Genomic DNA, 17,148 nt, shown 5'->3' with positions numbered 1-17,148 from the left:
CTTGGCTGGCATACGTTGTCCAGGCCTCGCTGCCGTAGAGCAAGGTACTGAGGACACAGGCCTGATACACTCGGACTTTTGTGTTCCGTGTCAGTGCGCCATTTTCCCACACTCTGTTTATAAATATAAACAGGAACTAATGCTTGTAGTTGGAAAATACTCTGAACTCCATCCAACTCTCAAACCTGTAGTATAAAAATCCCTACAAAGTCTGTAACTACTGGAAGGTTTTCAGGAGCAGACAATGACAGTTGTGTAAACAGCTAACAAGATTATCAATTCCCCTGGGCGACACAGTGGTGGTTGGATCAGAACCCGGAACGGAAATCAATTAAAGACTCACTCAAGACAGACACAACTCTGCTGGGGTTCCTGGATTCACAACAAAGAGAATGATCGTCATAGTGACCTGGTGTGATCTGTTTTTTGTAAAGAATATGTAATTCTTAATTTACTATTTTTCAAAGGTAAAGATTTTGTAAGACACAGAAGAAAGGATCGGTGGCAGACAAAGATCAATGGAAACACCCAGTCTTTAAGGACGTCTTGTCTGTGGTGTGTCATTTGTCTGTAAATATGTAAAATTGTTGTGTCTGATTTTGTGATCATTTCCTGTTTTTACAGAGACAGAGAAACATAATAAAGAGCAAATCATCTTGGGCTGATCTCAGATACTGAGGTCAGGAACATCATGGTTACACTACTGGACTAGCAATTCAGAGACCTGCATTCATAATCCAGATACATGAATTCAAATCCCACCATGGCAGAATTAAAATTCAGTTAAATGAATAAATCTGGACCAGTTAGTGTCAATACCAGTGACCATGTAACTTCCAGATTGTTGTAAAAACCCATCTGGTTCACGAATGTCCTTTAGGGAAGGAAATCTGCTGTCCTTACCTGGTATATGCGACTCTTAACTGCCCTCTGAAATGGCCTAGCAAGACATTGAGTTGTCAAGAAGGTGGCTCACCACCACCTTCTCAAGGGTAATAAATGCTGGCCTTTCCAGCAATGTCCACATCCTGTGAATGAATAAAAAAACTCCTCTGGACAACTGACTAGTATTTTTATTGGGATGTTTGGGAATTTTTCAGTATCATATGTCTTAGGCCCAGTTAGTAAGGGAATTGAGTGGCCCAGGAAACACAGGACTCCCTGGAGATGCCCATAATTTAAGGGTGAATATTCTTCTTGGGCCACCTTGTCTTGAGAGACAATGGGTAAGCGCTAGGGGTGGTCAGTGATTTGTGGAGCAGTGCCTGGAGTGGCTATAAAGGCCAATTCTAGAGTGACAGACTCTTCCACAGGCGCTGCAGATAAAATTGGTTGTCGGGGCTGTTACACAGTTGGCTCTCTCCTTACGCTTCTGTCCCTTTTCCTGCCAACTGCTAAGTCTCTTCGACTCGCCACTCTTTAGCCCCGCCTTTATGGTTGTCCGCCAGCTCTGGTGATCACTAGCAACTGACTCCCACGACTTGTGATCAATGTCACAGGACTTCATGTCGCGTTTGCGGACGTCTTTAAAGCGGAGACATGGACGGCCGGTGGGTCTGATACCAGTGACGAGCTCGCTGTACAATGCGTCCTTGGAGATCCTGCCATTGTCCATGCAGCTCACATGACCAAGCCATCTCATGCGCCACTGGCTCAGTAGGGTGTATATGCTGGGGATGTTGGCCGCCTCGAGGACTTCTGTGTTGGAGATACGGTCCTGCCACCTGATGCCAAGGATTCTTCAGAGGCAACGAAGATGGAATGAGTTGAGATGTCGCTCTTGGCTGACATACGTTGTCCAGGCCTCGCTGCCATAGAGCAAGGTACTGAGGACACAGGCTTGAAACACTCGGACTTTTGTGTTCTGTGTCAGTGCGCAATTTTCCCACACCCTCTTGGCCAGTATGGACATAGCAGCAGATGCCTTTCCTAAGCACTTGTTGATTTCTGCATCGACAGACAGGTTACTGGTGATAGTTGAGCCTAGGGAGGTGAATTCTTGAACCACTTCCAGAGCGTGGTTGCTGATATTGATGAATGGAGCATTTCTGACGTCCTGTCACATGATGTTCGTTTTCTTGAGGCTGATGGTTAGGCCAAATTCGTTGCAGCTGCAATCCTGTCAATGAGTCTCTGCAGACACTCTTCAGTGTGAGATGTTAATGCAGCATCATCAGTAAAGAGGAGTTCCCCGATGAGGACTTTCCATACTTTGGTCTTCGCTCTAAGACGGGCAAGGTTGAACAACCTGCCACCAGATCTTGTGATCTTGAATATTGTAAGCACAAGAAAAGTGGATCTCTGTACTAACATTCATCAAAAGAGAAACTTGAGTGTTTCAGGCCCACATTCTGCTGAAACTCACTCTGCTCATAAAAGTTGCATCAAACATTTACAAACTCATCACAGTATCACGACCAAAGCGGGAGTAATGCACTGTTTATTCAATCCCGCTACTCCATAGGTCACAGCCTACAAGTAAAGATGCCCACTTACCAGAAAAATAGCCAAATTAATCACTTTATTTATCCCCAGAATAAAGCACGCCAAACCAGGTTTCTTTAAACAATGATAAAATTAACTATTTATTAATAAACCGAGCTTTAAACGATAATGAGATGAATCTATCTGTATGAAAAGATTTTATATCTCCTTAATTTTCCTAACCCTCATGCACACACATACATTCAATTACCAATGGTTAACCAGGGAAAATGGAAATATTGACTTTACAGCAGTTTCTTCGGAATAGTAAAATAACTGGGTTATAACTTCTGGTCGTATTCTCTGGAATGGTGAGGTGTCCTAGAGTTGAATAGTCAGATGCCACTAGAAGTCTCCAGGTGAAATTAATGAACAGTCTGTGGTGGGTGGGGGTTCAATGTATACGTCTGCAGCAGGCGTCACACAGATCGTTCAGCAACAGATTGTAGCAACAGGTCTATTTAAATTTTAAAGTAGCAGTCTAACAATAGAAACTTTCTTGAGAGTTCACAAACTTCCAAAACTTAGGGCGGCACAGTGGCACAGTGGTTAGCACCGCAGCCTCACAGCTCCAGGGACCCGGGTTCGATTCCGGGTACTGCCTGTGTGGAGTTTGCAAGTTCTCCCTGTGTCTGCGTGGGTTTTCTCCGGGTGCTCCGGTTTCCTCCCACAAGCCAAAAGACTTGCAGGTTGATCGGTAAATTGGCCATTATAAATTGTCACTAGTATAGGTAGGTGGTAGGGAAATATAGGGACAGGTGGGGATGTTTGGTAGGAATATGGGATTAGTGTAGGATTAGTATAAATGGGTGGTTGATGTTCGGCACAGACTCGGTGGGCCGAAGGGCCTGTTTCAGTGCTGTATCTCTAATCTAAAACACAGAAGACTTACTCTCAGCAAAGGAGCCTTCTCCACAGAGGACAGCAACTACGGAACTCACTCTTGAGACAGGAATTCTTGACTGGGGACAACAGCAACCTGCCACATCCGAAACACAGGTTTCCTTTCTCCAAAGCAGTGTTTCTCCACAAAGTGTAGCAATTCCTCTTTTCTCTGGGGCTTTTCCTCTCTCTTTTCAGGAAGGTCAACACCTCACCTTAAATGCATCCCTTTTTCCGTTGAAATGCAGAGCTTATTTTCAGAAAGAATAGGTCTTTTTCTCTGGTCTATCAGCAAATCACAGCTCCAGCCATTGTTGCTGTTCTGCTTCCCTCTACAGAACTGAAACTAAAGTCCTTACACAGAAGTCATAAGCCTGTTGTAAAATTTTCCTGTCACTTGGATACAAATTGCCTTGTAGCCTGGACTTCAATTACTAACTCTCTGCAGTTATTGTTCACAAAAAGTCTTATTTATCAGTCTTAAAGGCACACAGACCTCTTAGTTTTTAAAGGAAAACAAAACCCTCAGGACAACAGCAATTCTTCAAGAAACTAAAATAATTTAATGTTATATGTAAGAGCCCTAGTGATCATTAGCCTTAGTTCCAGCAGTGTCCAACTATAGCAAAAACCTCACAGATTAGAACTTTGCATTAAGGTAACATTTTTTGCCGATACCCAAAATAAAATGAAGTACTTACTTTGCCTCTGAAAATGCATTTCTAATCCTTCCAAACAGAACAGCAAAATACCTGCTTGTGCGGAAAGCTGCTTTCAAGTAGATGCATAGAAAGTGTATGGCACAGAAAGAGGCCACTCGGCCCATCGCGTCTGTGCCGGCGGAAAAAAGAGCTGCCCAGACTAATCCCGCTTAACAGCAAGTGATGTATCCCAGATATAAATTCAGATTTGGAAAATTTTCTCTGGGCTTAAAAAGACATAGTAGACTCTCTCCTGGCTGCAAATTAAACAAGCAGCAAGAAATTCTCAAGAAGGGAAAAAAAATGTTACAGGGCTATGTGGACTATTTGAATAGCTCTACCCAAGAGCTAGCACAGGCACGATGGGCCAAATGGGTTCCTTCTGCACTGTATCATTCTATGATTCTCATATGGCACATGCAGAAAATACTTGACAGATTAGTTAGGTTACAGTAGATGATAAACCTTTTCTCAATGTCACTGAAGAAGCAGAACAATACTTGCCAAGGCTCCTTAGACAGCACCTTCCAATCCCGTGACCTCTACCACCTAGAAGGTCAAGGACACCAGGCACATGGGAACACCACCACCTGCAAGTTCTCCTCCAAGCCACACACCATCCTGACTTGGAACTATATCACCGTTCCTTCACTGTCGCTGGGTCAAAATCCTGGAACTCCCTTCCTAACAGCACTGTGGGTGTACCTACACCAGATGGACTGCAGCGGTTCAAGAAGGTAGCTCACCACCACCTTCTCAAGGGCATTTAGTGAAGGGCAATAAATGCTGGCCTAGCCAGCGATGCCCACATCCCAGGAATGAATAAAATATAAATGGAATTGGTCTTGTCGTTGTTGGCAAACATGTCGAATATGGATTTCTCTTGCGCTTTTTGTTGGAACAAGATCAAGTTTGGTAGTAAGGAACATTCTAGTAGCTTATGGGGTTGTTTGTGTATTAAAATTCAATATAAAAATCAGTTAAAAGCTTTAGCGTGCTCAGAACTTTCCAGAACCTCCTGTTTCAAGGAAATCACTTACCCACATAGCCAGGGGTGCCACACGCTGTTGACATAACATCGCCCGTGCCTTCCATTTTGGACAAACCAAAATCGCTGATCATAATTTTGGATTCTTCATCAGGGCTGAAGTACAAGAGATTTTCTGGCTGAGTAAAGATTTGAGAAGAAAAACAAACAAGACTATTTTGATTTTCTTCTTTTAGGGGAGAGAAGCATTTAATAATTAAGAAAAAGAATGTAGTATTATGCAGAATTTCCTGTCTGGAGATGAACTGGCTGGGTAAAGCCCATAATAGAGTAAGTTGCATAGTGTATGAAGGAACAGACTTGAATTGTCTTTTCTTGTTCCACATTTTCCCAGGAACAGATGAATCCTGCTTCTTGAATGTTCTACTGTTGTTAATCCCCCTTACTGCCATCAGGCCAAACTGAAAGGATTCTATTTTTAAATTAAATGGACTAGGATATTAGAGTTTATCAAAAAATGTTTTAAGGGAATGAGTTCCATCATTAAAGACATTAATCAAAAATCGGTTGACAACAGTTAATGAGAGGTATGGTAGTTATAGTGGTTAGGTTAATCGACTAGAAATCCAGAGGTCTAGACTAATGATCCTGAGCGATGAGTTCAAATGGCAGCTGGGTATTTTAAATTTAAATAAATCTTGAATAAAAAGCTACTTTCATTAATGGTGACCATGAAACTAATGCACTTCCAGGGAGGAACATCTGTCATCCTTACCCACTGTGGCCTACATGTGACTCCAGCAATGTGGCCGACCCTTAAGTGCCCTCTGAAATGGCCTAGCAAACCACTCAGGTGTATTCAAGAAAGCAGCTCACCACCACCTTCTCAAGGGCAATTAGATATGGGCCATAAATGCTAGCCTTGCCAGCGATGTCCACACCATACGAATGAATTTTAAAAAAGCCTAGCTTTGAACATATGTCTTCTTTCTGAGTTTGATTGAGAATATGCTTTAAATGCTGAGTGCTGGAGGGATTATCAGAGGAGATAGTTGAGTCCAATGACTGATCCTGACACCGTGAAGGAAGTGAATTAAGCATTAACGCTTTAAGTAATATAATGATACTTAAGCACCCGAGGTTAATGGCCATATCTATTGATACCAACTGTGTTCAGACATTGAAACTTTTCCAAGCCAGTTCCCCTGATGTGATCATCAGCACTCATTGTTATCAGTAAAAAAAAAGCCCCAAGAAATGTTTATCTTTAAGATGGATACTGATGGTGAGACCTTTGTGTTACATGAAAAAGAACTGACAGCTTAATATGAATGTATTGCTGGCAGGATGTGCTGCTAAAATAACCATACTTTCACCTCTTTAACATTGCCCATCTCTGCCCCTGTCTCAGCCTTTCTGCTGCTGAAACCCTCACGTCTATGTTATCTCCAGGCTTGACTTTCCAGTGCTCACCTGGCCTCTCATGTTCCACCTTCCTGAAACGTCAGCTCATTAAAAGCTCTGCTGCTCGTATTCAACTTGCACCAAGTCACATTCATCCATGACCCCTGTGCTCGCTGACCTACACTGGCTCCCTGTTAAGTAGCGCCTCGATTTTAAAATTGTCATCCTCATTTTCAAAATCCTCCATGGCCTCCTCGCCCCTCCCTATCTCTGAAACCTTCACCAGCTCTAATATCCTTTGAGATATCTGCTTTCTTCCAATTCTTTCCTTTTTCACATCCCCGCTTTTGTTTGCCACACCGTTGGAGACTGTGCCTTGAGCTGCCTCAGCCCTAAGTTTTGGAATTCTCTCCCTAAACCTCCCCACTTCTCAACCTATCTCTTCTCCTTTAAGACACACCTTAAAACTTACCTCCCTCTTATCCCAATTTCTCATTGTGTGTTCGGCATCAAATTATGTCTGATAACACAACTGTAATGTGCTTAAGGACATTTTGCTGCATTACGGACATTTTATACATACAAGTTGTTGTTGTTGTTATATGCATGGTAGCTCGGGACTATCCATGGGTTAATCTAGCAGATTAATTTATCATTTTAAGACACGGGCCTGAGTAACATGACATGGATTGCTGGAAACTCATTGTGTAAGAGAAACAATTTTCTCAGTTCTGGCAGCTCTCTGACCACAGTGTAAGATTGCAACATCTAGTTTCAAACAGGAGGATTACATTCTTATTGAATCCCAGCAATAGACTGGTACTGTTGGAATGGTCAGCAAAGAAATAGCAGAGACAAAGCAAATCCCTTTAATTTGATAAAAAAAAGATTGGGTCAATTTTAAGGCTCCTACATTGATACAATCATTGCAGCTTACCTAGACTGTTTAATTTTGAAATTAATTTTAGATGATCTGGTCTTTGAGTAATTTTACTTTACAAAGACCTTTTGTAACAGTCATTAGGCTAAAAGATCATATCATCATAGCTGTACAAATGTGCCGCATCAAGTTTCGACAGGGTATTATTCTCAACGTACAGGACTAACAAGATGCATCAGTGATGCTGATGATTGAAGATAAGTTAGCAATATGATCCAGTGTGTCAGGATTATCACTGTATTCAAAAAAGCCTTGGCTCATTCTCTTATATTGGAATTGAGTTGTGAAGTGACAGTCTCTATATGTTAGCTATAACTGATGGATCAACATTTCTTCAACAATGTTTTATATATAATTATTTTTGGTAGGAGAAAGCTCACTATGGGTAGCCTGAATTTAATAATTAACTAAGTTTATAATCAATCATTGACAATGTTCCTAAGAAAAAAGAAAGATTTGTACTGATATACCACCTTCCATGACCTCAGGATACTCCAAAGCACTTTCCAGCCAAGGAAATATTTTTTGAAGTGAACTAACTTGTTGTAATGTAGGAAACGTGGCAGCCAATCTGTGCACAGCAAGCTCCCACAAACAGCAATGTGATCATGATCAGATAATCTGTTTTTGTGATGTTGATCGGATAAATATTGGCCAGGACACCAGGGATAACTCCTTTGCTTTTTGTCAAAATAGTGCCATGTGATCTTTTACATCCACCAGAGAGAGCAGACAGTGCCTCAGTTTCATGACACATCTGAAAGACGGCACCTCCAACAATGTAGCACTCTCTCACGACTACACTGGAGTGTCAACCTAGATTTCTGTGCTCTAGTCCAACAGTGGGACACCCCGTGACTCAGACGTGAGAGTGCTACCAACTGAACAGCGGCTGATTCTGAGAGTAAGAAGCAAGTTAGCAAGGCGATCCTGACTGATTGTGTGTGTGTGTGTGTGTGTTTTAGTTTTAATTAATCAATAAAGGTATTTATTAGGTCTGCTCTACTGCTGGAGTTTGTAGGGTCAGTGAGAGGAAACTTCATTAACATGGGGCTGAGGGGTACAATCGCCAAGTCCCCTTCAAGCCTCAGGAGCATGAACTCCTGCTTTAGAAAGTCCCTGTCCTTGGCTCCATCCCTGGGCATCAGCTGTCTTGTAAGGTGTGAATGAAGATTCTGCCCCCTTTCCCTGTGGTCTCCCCCGCAACACCCAACCAGCTAACCAAGCAGCCAGAAGCTTCTAGAGTTGGTAGAGACTCTGCACAATCAAGTCCCCGCCATTTTCCGGGACATTCTGCTGGTTTCGCAGCAGAGGTACAGTGGAAAACTGGATAAACCCAAGAGGAATTTCAGGGCTAATATGTTTATAGATATGAAGGATAATTTATCAAGAATACCTTGAAGATTGCTACTTGTAGATTGTAATTCTTGATGCGTGTAAATCAGTAGGAAATGTTTAAAAGACATGAACATCAAGCCTTCTGAAAAGGGCATGTCAGGTTCTAACCCTCTGTTTATAACTGCTCCTAGCAACTGAAGACTTTGTATATCTATTACGCAGGCAAGTCACAACAGGATGTTAGGAACCTACCTTCAGGTCTCGGTGAACAATGCACATTTTATGTAGGTACTGCACAGCATCTAGGACCTGCCGTATCAGCGTACTGGCATCCTTCTCAGTGTAAAACCCCTTCTCCACAATCCTGTCAAACAGCTCCCCTCCTGACACCCTAGGAAACAAGCAGAAAAAGGAGATGTATGGCCGAATATAACAGAAGAAAAGTAAACGTTTTGTCCTTCATCGAAACATAAACCATATTTTTATTTGGATGGATGGAGAGTTGGTCCATTGTCTGGCTGAGACACAAGGATAAAAATCTTGCTTAACAGACTTCAAACCAAACTGCTGAGAAATCCATGTTAGAATCATTGAATGATTCCCGTACAGGAGGCGGCTATTTGGCCTGTCGAGTCCGCGCTGGCTCTCTGCAAGAGCAAATTAGCTAGTCCCACCACCCCCATCCTTCCCCCGTAACCTTGAACATTTATGTTCAAGTGCTTATCCCATTCAGTTTTGAAAGCCGCAACTGAATCTGCCTCCACCACAATCTCAAGCAGTGCATTCCAGATCCTAAACGCTCACTGCGTAAAAAAAAAAGTTTCCTCAGGTCACCTTTGGCTCTTTTGCCAATCAGCTTAAAAGGGTGTCTTCTGGTTCTCGAACCCTCTGCCAGTGGGAACAGTTTCTTCCTATCTACTCTGTTTAGACCCCTCATAATTTTGAACACCTGTGCCCCACTCCTCACTGCTTCCCTGTTGGAAGTTGCCAACTTATTGGGGGAAGGGCAACAGAATAAGAATGGGATTAGGAGTGGGATTATAGGTCTGATACTTTCTTGCTGATGAAAATTCATTGGAAACCCTCACATGTAAAGTTGGTGGCATCATAAGACATGGAAATGGGAAAGTAAACTTTTTTTTTTGAGAGGTCAGACTTTTGGCTGTCCAGGTTTCGTTTTTAGAAATGTCCAGAATCACGACTCAAAAACTGGGGGGGTGGTAATGGTGCTGTACAAACAGCCATGAAAGGCTTAAGACGGGCCAGTTCACCCCATCCAACAAATATTTGTTCTGTTGGGGCAAGAGACAAGGAGAATGCCTCAGCTTCTCTCATCACCTTCTTATACTACCCTAGGATGAGAATAAGAAATCTCCTAAGGAGGGGAGGCTGCTTTTTACCTGTACCTAATGCACAGCCATGTCTCAGTTGGTAGCATTCACCTCTGAGTTACAACAGTCAAGCCCTAGTTGAGCGTAAAAAGCAAGGCTGACACTCCCGTGCAGTAATGTTGGTGGTGCCGTCTTTCAGAGATGTTAAACTGAGACCTCTCAGGTGGATGAAAAAGCCCCCATGGAACTACTTCAAAGGAGAGCAGGGATTATCCCCTGTATCTTGGCCAATATTAATCCCTCAATCAACATCACAAAAAAACCCAGATTATCTGGTTATTATAACATTGCTGTTTGTGAAAGCTTGCTTTGTAAAAATTGGATGCTGCATTTCCTACAACAGTGACTACACTTCAAAAGTACTTAAATAACAATAATATCAATTAATAATACTTGATTCAGAAGTACTTCACTGGCTGTAAAGCACTTTGAGACATCCAATGATTGTGAAAGGTGTTATATGAATGCAAGTAAATAAAAACAAGAAATGCTGGAAATACTCAACAGGTCTGGCAGCATCTGTGGAGAGGGAAGTGGAGTTAACATTGCAGGTCAGTGATCCTTCATCAGAACTCGCAAATATTGGAATGTACCAACGCAAGCTCGCGGAACAGCACCTCATTTATCGATTAGGCACGCTACAGCCTGCTGGACTGAACACTGAGTTCAATAATTTCAGAGCATGACGGGCCCCCCTTTTTATTTTTATTTTTAGTTATTTTTTCTTTTTTCTTTGTTTATTTTGTTTTAGTTTGTTTAGTTTGCTTTTACTGTGCCCACCCACTGTTTTTTTTCATGTTTGTGCTTGGGGCCAGGTTGTTCAGTTTTCTGTCAATTAACACCCTCTCAGCACTAATGCTTTGTCTTTCACCACACCATTAACATACCGTTTGCCTTTGCTCCATGACCTTCTGGTCAGTTATTCTCTGTGAACTTGTCATATCAACACATCTTTTGTTATCGCTTGCCCCACCCCCACTTTACTTGCTTAAAATCTATTGCATTCCAATATTTTCCAGTTCTGTTGTAGGATCAGTGACCTGAAATGTTAACTCCGCTTCTCTCTACACAGATGCTGCCAGACCTGCTGAGTATTTCCAGCATTTCTTGTTTTTATTTCAGATTTCCAGCATCTGCAGTATTTTGCTTTCATTATATGAATGCAAGTCTTTCTTTCCTTTTCTTTCACAGCACAGTGCAATAGAAAGAAGAAAGACTTGCATTTATATCACACCTTTCATGATCTCAGAATGCAGCCAATGAAGTACCTATGAACCGCGTGACTGCTTTTAGGTGATGACAGCCAGTTTGCAGACAGCATCGTCCTGCAAACAACAATGAGATAAATAACCAAATAATCTGGGGGGGTTTTTGTGTGGTGTTTACTGAGGGGTTAATGTTGGCCAGGACTGAGAAAACTCTACTGCTCTACTTCCCTTGGGATCTTTAATGTCCACCTAAGACAGACAGACATGGGGTGAGATCTTAACTCACTCAAAACCCATTCTCTTGCACAGAGTTAAAATCAGGCCCATGTGGTCTCTGTCTACCATCTCATCCAAACTATGGCACCTCTGACAGTGCAGCACATGCTCAGCACTACTCTGAAGTAGCAGCATGGATTATATGCTCAAGTCCTAGAGTGGGGATTGAACCCACAATCTTCTGGTACAGCAGGTAAAAGTGCTACCAATGAGCCAAACTGCAAATACCTGCACTTATGCATTTACCTCCATGTAGCACAATTGGCTATGAAGTAATCAGATTTGGTTTTTAACACATAGTAAATTATTATAATGACAGTGACAATTCAGTACAAATATAAAACAATTCGCAGCAACATCTTACAGCACCAAGGACAGTAGCCATTGCCAAAGCAACAGATGTACTGAGGCTTCCACCAGAGCTAATAATATAGCCAGATTTCATTTGGAAAGCAGGACTATTTTAAGTTATTATAAAAACAAAATACTGCAGATGCTGGAAATCTGAAATAAAAGCAAAAAGTGCTGTAAATACTTAGCAGGTCTGGCAGCATCTGTGGAGACAGAAGCAGAGTTAACATTTCAGGTCTGTGAGCTGTCATCAGAACTCATGTCCTGTCGAAAGGTCACAGACCCTGAAACATTAACTCTGCTTCTCTCTCCACAGATGCTGCCTGACCTATTTTAAGTTATGATTGGTTAAACTATTTAGCTCTTGTTCGATATTCACAATAAAACAGGATATTGCAGTTCTCATTCATTGATGTCACTACAAAAATACTCAAGTGTGAAAGTGCTGGTTTTGCTGTCCTGAGTGTAAAATTAGCCCTTCTGTGGTCAACTGCATTCTGTGCACAGGTGAGAGTTACATCTAGAGAATACAAGGAGAGCCCAAAAATGAAGTGCCCAAATTTAGGAAACGTTTATTTTTTAGCTAGATTGCTGCACTGGAAACTGGTTCAGTATCTCCAGAAGGTTGCTAGTCTTTAAGAACATAAAAATGAAAATAATTTTTTTTTGCCAAAATTAGAAGCAGTCCGTGTAGAAATACAGCAAGACTTGGACAATATCCAGGCTTGGGCTGGTAAGTGGCAAGTAACATTCGCACCACATAAGTGCCAGGCAATGACCATCTCCAACAAGAGAGAATCTAACCATCTCCCCCTTGACATTCAACAGCATTATCATTGCTGAATCCCCCACTATCAACATCCTGGGGGTTACCATTGACCAGAAACTGAACTGTAGCCGCCATATAAATACTGTGGCTACAAGAGCAGGTCAGAGGCTGGGAATCCTGCGGTGAGTAACTCACCTCCTGACTCTCCAATGTCTGTCCACCATCTACAAGGCGCAAGTCAGGAGTGTGATGGAATACTCTCCACTTGCCTGGATGGGTGCAGCTCCAACAACTCTCAAGAAGCTTGACATCCTCCAGGACAAAGCAACTCGCTTGATAGGCACCCCATCCACAAACATTCACTCCCTCCACCACCGATGCACAGTGGCAGCAGTGTGTACCATCTACAAGATGCACTGCAGCAATGCACCAAGGCTCCATCGACAGCACCTTCCAAACCTGCGACCTCTACCAACTAGAAGGACAAGGGCTGCAAATGCATGGGAACACCACCACCTGCAAGTTCCCCTCCAAGTCACACAGCATCCTGACTTGGAACTATATCCCTGTTCCTTCATTGTAGCTGAGTCAAAATCCTGGAACTCCCTTCCTAACAGCACTGTGGGTGTCCCTGCCCCTCATGGACTGCAGCGGTTCCAGAAGGTGGCTCACCACCACCTTTTCATGGGCAATTAGGAATAGGCAACAAATGTTGTCCTAAAAAGCGATGCCCACATCCCATGAACAAATAAAACAAAATCTTTCTTTAACAAGAAAGAAAAGAAGGAAAATAAAAGAAAAGGAAATTAGCTTACATTTTTACAACTTCTTTCACAACTGCAGGGCGTCCCAACATGCTTTACAGCCAATGAAGTACTTTTGAAGCGCAGTCACACTGGGATAAGTTGATGAATGAATTCCACCCAGTTCACTGTCTTTTCCTGGCCAAGGAGTTTATGTTAACGGGTTGATGAACTCAACTTTGGGCACAAGACTTGTGTTGTTAAACACCCATACAGCTGGCTTTGGAAGCAGGGTGGGGGTGAGGAACCTGCACTAAAAAGCATCGGACTGACTCCGTGACATATTTCCGCCTCCTCACGTGGTTCCCAGGGGCGGACGCGCAGGAGTGACGGCAACCCATCTGGCAGGGCCGAGAATGTAAACAAGCTAATGAAGGAGCCACTTAACGGCAACTATTGCAGCAGCACAGCAGTTTTGCTGGCATGGGGTGGGCCCCATCCCGTGGTGTCAGCATCCCGGCCAGTGTGAGGAGGCGCCTGCACAGCAGGAGGTGGAGGCTGCGTTACAGCTCAAGGAGATCTAAATGTTTCCGGCAGAAAATGTCAATGCCATCTTCCCATATCACAGCCTCGCCATTGAGTGTGGAATTCCTGGAGACAGGTATCTCCGATCGTCATGAGCCTAACGAGGTCTCAGTCGCTCCCCGATACTGATGGTGGCTCCATTTCATCCCCACCCCTCCTGCTGCCTGGGCCTCAGCAGTAACTCCCACAGTCAGGGCTGCTGGTCTCCCATGCAGTGGGCCTCACTGTCTGCATCTCCTGCCTCCGGAACCCACCGGCTGTCCCTAAATGGATGGCGAACACGGAGGCGACCTACTGATTGGCTGCCTCCCTTAAAAATGAGCTGGAACGCACGCTGCTACCTCGAGCAGGTTCATGACCCGGAAATGATCCTGACATTGGGTTCCTGACACTCGTGCATTTGATACAGTAATTTCAACCATATAGTTAACATTAGGTATGCTGCATCTTTGAAGGAGGCCATGAGCTGATGTTTAGGGACAGGATCTGCTATCCAGGGAGAGCTTTATACAAAAAGGAAATGGAACATTTTCTGTCAAGTTAACCTCATTGGCTGAGGGCCTGTCGTAGTACAACCAGAAAACGGTTTTCACCTTTCACCTTGATCACCAGTTCTTTCAAAATAGACCATTAATACTGGAAATACAGAGCTGGCCACTCAACATCTGCAGTAGAAGCATAGGATTATATTTCAGGTGGGACCCAACAGAAGCCTTGAACCTTGGTTAGACCTTCTTTGGCCTCCTTATCTCGAGAGACAATGTGTAAGTGCCTGGAGGTGGTCAGTGGTGTGTGGAGCAGCGCCTGGAGTGGCTATAAAGGCCAATTCTAGAGTGACAGGCTCTTCCACAGGTGCTGCAGAAAAAGTTGCTTGTCGGGGCTGTTACACAGTTGGCTCTCCCCTTGCGCCTCTGTCTTTTTTCCTGCCAACTGCTAAGTCTCTTCGACTCGCCACACTTTAGCCCCGCCTTTATGGCTGCCCACCAGCTCTGGCGAACGCTGGCAACTGACTCCCACGACTTGTGATCAATGTCACAGGACTTCATGTCGCGTTTGCAGACGTCTTTAAAGCGGAGACATGGACGGCCGGTGGGTCTGATACCAGTGGTGAGCTCGCAGTACAATGTGTCTTTGGAGATCCTGCCATCTTCCATGCGGCTCACATGGGCAAGCCTGGTTAGACCATACTTCGAGTATTGTGTACAGTTCTGGTCACCAGATTAAAAAAGGATATAGAGGCACTGAAGAGGATGCAAAAAAAGATTAACAAAGATCCCAGAACTGCGAGGTTATACTTATTAGGAAAGGTTGAACAATCTGGGTCTGTTTTCACTTGAAAAGGAAATGGCAAGGGTGACCTAATAGATATCTTTAAAATTATGAAAGGCATTTTCGGCCCCCACTGGGGCTGGAATTAGAGGCGAGCAGGAGCTAAAAATAGCCCCTCTGGCCAGCGTGCTGATTCCCTGGCTCCATCCCACCTCCGGGCCATTTTTGCGGAGGTGGGATCGGGAAGCTGCAGGGCTGCCCGACTGTACGTGGTGGGTAGCCAGCCTGGCTCATTAAGAGTGACTTATGGCCAATTTCCAGTCGGAATTTTCCAGTCAGCCACCAGATTCCCACAGGCGGTGGGGACTGTTTTAGGTGCCTGGGGACAGGCACTTGGTGGCAGGCCAGGGGCCCAGTGCTCCAGGCAGGCCTAGACACCCTCCCTGCCGACCTGGGTGTAGGAGCAGCTACAGGCCCCCTGTTGAGGGGCTCTCCCAACACCCCACAGTGGTGGTCTGGCTGCTAAATCTATTTTTTAATGTAGATTTTAAAAAGTTGGAGAGAGGGTGGCTCCATTTTGAAGTACCCTCTCTCTTACTTACCTTCCCTTGCAGCCTGCTGTTCCTTTCAAGCTGGAAGGCCTATGATTGGCCCTCCAGCTTCGATAACCTGCCCGCCGTCCTTAATTCCCCTGTGAAAAACACAATGAGTGACTGTTTCCCCCGGGGGCGGGTTTGGCACCTGGAAACATTCTCAACTTCTATTTCCCACCCCAAAGGGAAAATCCAGCCTAAAGAGAGTGTTTCCACTTGTGGGGAAGAGCAAAACTATAGGTCATCAATATAAAATAGTCACCAAGTAATCCAACAGGGAATTCAGAAAAAACTTCTTTAACCAGAGAGTGGTGAGAATGTGCAACTCATTATCACAGTGAATGGTTAAGTCGAATAGTATAGATGCAATTAAGGGGAGGCTAGATAAACATATGAGGGAGAAGGGAATAGAGGGACATGTTGATAGAGTTAGATGAGGAAGGATGGGAAGAAGCAGGAGTGGAGTATAAATGCCAGCATGGTCGGGTTGGGCTGAATGGCCTGTTTCTGTGTTGTATATTTTATGTAATACTTTGTAATTAATTCGTCTTTCTCTTCCAGACGCTGAATAGCTTACTTTTCATTTCCAGAATATTCTATTTTATTCCAGCGTTTACAATCTTTGCATATTATCTCTACTGTTCCTTTTAAAATCAGTTTGTTCATTGATGCCTCTAGTACAATAGACTGGTACATTGGCCCTAGTACAAAACACTTTGGACTGATTACAATTTATTGGAGCTTGTAAGGTGAAATTGCCAAAAACATTGCTTGGAAACAAAACCTGCAAGTCTGACTCATTTTTAAGTTAACAAACTGGGGAAGCCAATCCATTAGTGTGCCTCCTGAGTGACTCTCTGGGCACGATCCAGGTCTTTTAAAACGCTGAAAGGCAATAATGTCGATTTAAGCAGGTTATTCAAGTCAAGTGCTAGTCACAGGATAAAGGGGCATAAATGGAAATCAGTTTGCATCAAGGCCGACTAGAGATTGCAAGATTTGTCTTTAGGGCAGAATAGTAGGTATATGAAACACCAAGATTGGTAAATGTCATGTCAATGAGCTTCTCCAAAAAAACAGCTGCTCTGATGTCTGCCGATTGACAGGGATTGGAGGCTGTTGGGGTAAGACTAAGCAAATACTGAGAGGCCTTTTTAGCTCCAGTCCATCATGGGGATGCAGCAGGTTCATTAATGCATTTTATGACATTAGACTGATTTCCAATA

General features: G+C 43.6%; 1 protein-coding gene across 2 annotated transcripts in view; it reads right to left on the bottom strand.

Annotated features, from left to right (window-relative positions):
• Positions 1-17,148, bottom strand: part of camk1da (calcium/calmodulin-dependent protein kinase 1Da) — a 429,764-nt gene that overhangs the window by 106,717 nt on the left and 305,899 nt on the right. For both annotated transcript variants that reach the window (XM_068059551.1, XM_068059552.1), the window contains exons 4-5: positions 8,990-9,128; positions 5,108-5,234 (exon numbers count right to left, since the gene is read on the bottom strand). In XM_068059551.1, coding sequence (XP_067915652.1) covers positions 5,108-5,234; positions 8,990-9,128 — 266 coding nt within the window. The remainder of the gene's footprint in view (positions 1-5,107; positions 5,235-8,989; positions 9,129-17,148) is intronic.

The sequence above is a fragment of the Heterodontus francisci genome, chromosome 27 (assembly GCF_036365525.1).
Source record: "Heterodontus francisci isolate sHetFra1 chromosome 27, sHetFra1.hap1, whole genome shotgun sequence".
Classification (NCBI taxonomy): domain Eukaryota; kingdom Metazoa; phylum Chordata; class Chondrichthyes; order Heterodontiformes; family Heterodontidae; genus Heterodontus; species Heterodontus francisci.
Note: the sequence above shows the minus strand (reverse complement) of the source record. Positions and strands in the feature narration are given on the sequence as shown.